General features: G+C 33.1%; 1 protein-coding gene across 1 annotated transcript; it reads left to right on the top strand.

Annotated features, from left to right (window-relative positions):
• Positions 1-3528: 3528 nt before the first annotated feature.
• Positions 3529-6124, top strand: LOC109168433. Its single transcript, XM_019317457.1, has 10 exons — positions 3529-3634; positions 3720-3816; positions 3894-4021; positions 4127-4214; positions 4314-4342; positions 4388-4446; positions 5255-5307; positions 5380-5536; positions 5744-5980; positions 6068-6124. Exons 1-10 carry the CDS (start codon positions 3529-3531, stop codon positions 6122-6124), a joined length of 1011 nt encoding a protein of 336 aa, XP_019173002.1.

Raw genomic sequence — 6124 nt, 5'->3', positions numbered from 1 at the left:
TTGGATCAGGACTGATCCTAGAGAAACGAAGAGTCCTCATTGGAACAATGAGTGTAATAATTATGTTGTTTCAATTTAAAATCCTTTATTTTAATTTTAAATAAATAAAAGGCCAGATCTAGCTCTGCTTGACTATAACTCACGCTTGTTACCTCTTTCCTAAGATACAGATTAGAAATGGTACTTGCAACCACTCTGCCACAGGTAAGATCTAACTCTGTTTGACTATAACTCAGGCTTGAAAAGGAGTTGATACTCCTCAATGGGGTCTGCCAGCACAAAGACTACATAGAGAAAAAAAAATATTAGTTTTGAGATTGGGCCTAATTGTTGAGTTCAATAATCTGATAAGGTAGGACTCACCATTCCATGAAATTCTCAATTTCTGGTATATTTTGATTGAACAATAGTTGTGTGGCATCATAAGATGATCATATCTTGACCTCACCAGCTTTCAGTATATTAATATATGAACCGAATAAACTAAAAAACAGACTGAAACCTTAGAAACACTTACTGTTAACTTCTACCTTAACCCGTGAAATATGCACTTTTTTTATGTGATAGACTCACTACCCCTCCTTTCTGCTACTTGGTATGTACGAACCAATCTGAGTTTGATGGTTGAAGCTGTTTTCAATAGAGATATGTCGTTGGAAAGGATCCACATTGGAGCCATATCTTGTGGTGTTTGTATTGTATTAAAAGTCTATTTTCAGAAGTTGTAAAGGAGATGAACTAATGAATGGCCGATAGTGCATGTATTTATAATGTTGAGCCTTAGCATTTCAAATTTGTAAATCAATAAATCAATTCTGATTACCATCGGTTGGAATGAAACCATAATTAACTGCAAACCATAATTACCTGCTTTGCCTTGGAAGTCGAAAAGACAACTTAATTACTCAACTTTTGCAACTTAAAATCTCAGGCATTAGATCTTGATTTAATTGAGTCAAATTTTGTAGGCCAAGATATCTAGCTTTTTTAATTAAAAATTTGAAAAAAAAAGAAAAAAAATCCCAAAAGTTTGAGTGGAAAAATGGAGCAATGTGATTGGCTGAAATCTTATGGCTTTAATATATAGTAGGAAGTAAGATAGGATTTTATTTATTTATTGTAATAACAATGTATAAATTATATCAAAATTGTTTACATTATTACTAAAAAAAATATAAATTTTGTTCATCTCTATAGTTTCAAATACGATGATTAAAATTTACTACTTCAAGAAATTCTGAAATATAATTTGAACTATAACTTGTAATTATTTGCATTTATCAATTTTTTAATGTTGGGCATAAATTTTCACGCACCCCGCGTACAAAATGCTAGTATTATATATAAATATTATAATAATTAATAATTTCAACACCTCAAGTCCTCAGACTTCAACTCTGAGTCGTAAGTCCCAACATTTGGTGATTTAATAATTCTTATTTTACAAATATTAACTATGTAGATAGATAATTCTTCATCTTGTCATCAACAAAACACTTCAAGTGGCACTCCAAGTGAGCCAACTGAACAATCAATCAGACAAAAAAACAAACGTTCAAATAATGGACTTTCACCAAAACCGAACCGAAACCGAAACCGAACCGAACTCTATTATTAAACCGAATGATTTAATTTTTTTAAAACCGAAAAACCGAATCGAAACCCAAAATGCCCAGCCCTAGGTATAATTGTCTTTAGGAATAAGGGTCAAATAGGCCACTGAACTGCACACCAAAGTGCAATTAGGCCATCGAACTCAAAAACAATGTAATTGGGTCCCTGAACTACACAAAATCATGCAATTAGGTCCAAAATGACCTGTTTACCTGAAATGCAGGTTACCAATTTTAAAAATAATTTGTAAATATATTTTAAAATAAAATAATTAATTAAAATTATATAATTTAAAAAAAAAAAAAAAACAACTAAAACTGCCGGAGACGAATCATCTCCGGCAGTCTTTCGTCTCCTTGGCCAGGAGACGAAGCTTCGTCTCCCTGACCATGGAGACAAAGCTTTCGTCTCCGGCAGTTCTAATTTTTTTTTTAATTTAATTAATTATTTTATTTAAAATTTATTTTTAAAATTGGTAATCGCCACGTCAGCACAATTTCAGGTCAACAGGTCATTTTAGACTTAATTGCATGATTTTGTGCAGTTTAGGGTTCCAATTGCATTATGTTTGAGTTCGATGGCCTAATTGCACTTTGATGTGCAGTTCGGTGACCTATTTGACCCTTATTCCTTGTCTTTATACTTGTTATTCCTTACAATTCCAAACTCAACCAAACGATAGAATCGATATTTCCAGTAATTTATTTTCTACCAACCAATGTAATTAATCTTCTCGCTAATTTCTTTTCCATGGAATTTCAATTCTGTTTCTCCTCAAATATTTTTGCGAACTAAACAGGGCCTTAGTATTACATTTACAAATATAAGTACTACATTTTATCTTGACCTGAACTATATCAGGTACGTTTTTGTCATATAATAATAAAACTTCAAAAACCATGTGAAGCCCAACAATGTCATAATTATAACACATTGCAATAAGTAGATGGACATATAAATTCAAAAAAATAATTAAATTAAATCTCTATCTATATTAAAGCAGAACAAAGGGATCAAAAAAATCCCGCCCAAATGAAACGGCAACGTTTTGACAAAGGCGGATAATTTATTGTTAAAGCTTCGAAAAACCAAAGGTCCCCTATTGAGTATAATAACTACAGTTTATATAAAACCTATTTTTTTAAATACATTTACGGCTGATCACTCTCCCATCCAATTGGATTGGAGAATGTATTTAATCCATACATAATCTCTAGGAATTTATTATGGGATATATGGGAGATTGAGCCCATGAACCCATGCATATTCTCTAGGTATTTACTAGCTGTTTATTTCGAAGGAAATATAACGAAAGGTCATCAGACCTTATATATACATCACATACTCCATATACAAAGCTACTCAACTCAATACATTCGAAATTTCCATAGATAGAGATACTCTCTGATTCTTCTTCCCTTCTACAAAATGTTTGTACTTGCGAGCCAAATATCTCTGATGAATACCAGGCAGGCTCTTAGGCTAAGGGTGGTCCGAGCATATCAGATTCCTGAGAGGAATGATCCATCGAAGATTAGATCAAAAGAAATTGTTTTCCATGATGAAGAGATAAGGAACATTTAACATTAGATAGAGATAAGCAGTCCAGATTATCTATAATAGTTTTTTAAATAGCCTTACATACAGTCTTTTTACATTTACAGTGATGCATATGTTAATCTATGTTATCTATACACCTAGATTAGATATATATTTACAGTCCTATTTTTGTTATTTACAAACACACAGGGTTCCTTCTTGCATGCTCATGTACCAAAGGAGTATGTTGAAAAGTATCTTGACTGTTTTTCAGAAGGTTCAGTGTATGCTATAAAAATTTTTTGTGTGATCACAAACTTTTACTCATACAAAACCAGCCCACAGAAGTACATGATAAAATTTAACTATCAGACTATGGTTAAGGATTTAAAGCATGTGAGGTTTCCTATGAAAATGTATCGGCTGAAGACCTTTAAAGAGATCAAGTCTATTGAAGGCCTTGATGAGAAACACCTATTTGGTAATCTGTTATCTCATTCAGTCTATCCTTTTCAAATAATTAATAATTTTACTATTATTATATCATCTAATCCATTGTTTTGTAGATGTTATTGGTCGAGTTATTGAAATACACTGCCCAGAGGAAAAATTAATTAATGGGAAGAACTCCAGGCTGATTGACTTCACTCTTGAAGACCCCGAGTAATACTGAAAATCACTGCCTTTCTATCATTTGTTATTAATGCTGTTTTTCTAATATATTATCAATAAATTTGTAGTGGAATACAACTAATGTGTACTTTGTGGGATGAACACGTAAGCAAGATTGAGGCATTCTACAATTCTACTTCACAAGAACCATTGTTGGTCTTGGTACAGTTCTGTAGGGCAAGGGTGTGTTTAAAAAGTAAGTACTTACTTCTGTAACTATCTTATATTATCAATTACATCTTAAAAAGTCTTCTTAAAACATCTTTATAGCGTAATGTGTACTAATACTATTTTCTAAAAGGTGGTGATGTCAAGATTTGTAGCTCCTATGATGTAACACAGCTGCTTTTCAACCAAGAATCTCCCCCCTTTGAGGAGTTCAGGAAGAGGTTAGTCAATTAACATTATTTCACTACTATCAGTTACATTTATAGTCCATTCTTATCTGTAATTCTTATTTTATGTTCTGTATTACCTATATTTTACAGGACGAGTCATGAACAAACACCAATGCGCAGTATTATATCGCAGTAAAGTTTTAAGGAATGTAGCTCATATTCAGTTGCACTATCTGGTGATATGGAAGTGCGTACTATCAGTGAGATCTACAGAGACAAGGAGGTAGTATTTACATAAATTTAAACTTACATCAATGCTTGCATCTTCACATTTGGAAAAACTGTCCTTTCTGAATGTCATTGCTGAACTACTCGGTATACTGGGAACTACAATCTGTAGTCTTTTGCCTACATTTCATATTTTGGATCAGATAAAGCAAAACAAATTGTGGAATGTGATAAAGTTTTATAGAGCCTAACATTGATTACTTATATAATTTAATAATTTGGTACCACCATTTGTTGTGGCAGTTCTGTTTTTTGGGTTTTGCAAGCATATACTCTCTGATGAACCCAAACCTGCAAAATCAAAAGTGATATTTGTTAGTTTTTGGATCAGATAAAGCAAAACAAGTTGTGGAATGTGATAAAGTCTTATAGAGCCTAATAACATTGTTTACTTATCTAATGTAAGAATTTTAGACCACCATCTGTTGTGGCAGTTCTGTGTTTTGTTTCTTGCTAGCATATACTCTCTAATGAACCCAAACCTGCAAAATCAGAAGTGATATTTGTTAGTTTTTGGATCAGATAAAGCAAAACAAATTGTGGAATGTGATAAAGTCTTATAGAGCCTAATAACATTGGTTACTTATCTAATATAAGAATTTTAGACCATCATCTGTTGTGGCAGTTCTGTGTTTTGTTTTTTGCAAGCATATACTCTCTAATAAACCCAAACCTGCAAAACCAGAACTGATATTTGTTAGTTATATAACGTAATGATGATTAATAATTACTGTTAGCTAAAGATTTCCAGAATTATACATTATATTATAGTTGCATCTCTAATTGTATAAAGTTCACTGCAGTTTGGAGATTTCTGGGTTGCAGCTAGGATTGTGTTCATTGATGATCCAGAGTGGTACTATGCTTCGTGTTGAACCAAGGGTTGCAACAAAAAGCTTAAGCTAAAAGGGAAATGGCTGTGGTGTAGTACATGTGACAGAAATTGGGGTGATGGGACACTGAGGTACAGAGTTAAGGTTAGAGTTGTGGACTTGGATGGCAATGCGCCTTTTCTTCTATGGGACAGGGAGTGCCTCGATCTAATTGGAATTAGTGCAGATGATTTGAAGGATACCCATACAAAGGTACTAATATAATTTCAACATGTCCTATACCATTAGCTTAGTACTACTAACTTTGTCATCTCATGAAATACATATATATAATTATCCAAATGAAGCATCTACCTAAGTATTCAGTTAATTCTCTTTGGACCACCTATATGAAAAACATTAATATAGCATAGCTTTCATAAGTACTGAATCTCTTTTAACTAATTGAGTTATCTGCAGGGAAGAAAGGGTCTACCTAAGGAGCTTGAAACTCTAATCGGCTTGAATATGTTATTTCGAATTGCTGTGCGTAAGGAACAGTTCCAAAAATATCTCAATGCTTTCCCTGTTATGAGAATCATCACTGATGAAAAGATTGTTGAGAAGCACGCACCAGAGCTAATCCAAGTTAGGGACAGGGACCTCTCATCAAAGTTGGAGTTGGAGCTTACGGATGAGGACCTATGGGATATAGAGGTATACTGCTGATCCAGAATCATGTTATAAGAATTACTTTATAAACTAAGTATTTTACATTTACATGTTCACCATTTAAATGTGTAGGATATCGACCAGCAAATGAAGCTGAAAGCCCTCTCCAAGTTGTTGCACAGAGGCTGA

Source organism: Ipomoea nil, unplaced genomic scaffold (genome assembly GCF_001879475.1).
Source record: "Ipomoea nil cultivar Tokyo-kokei standard unplaced genomic scaffold, Asagao_1.1 scaffold3199, whole genome shotgun sequence".
Lineage (NCBI taxonomy): Eukaryota > Viridiplantae > Streptophyta > Magnoliopsida > Solanales > Convolvulaceae > Ipomoea > Ipomoea nil.
Note: the sequence above shows the minus strand (reverse complement) of the source record. Positions and strands in the feature narration are given on the sequence as shown.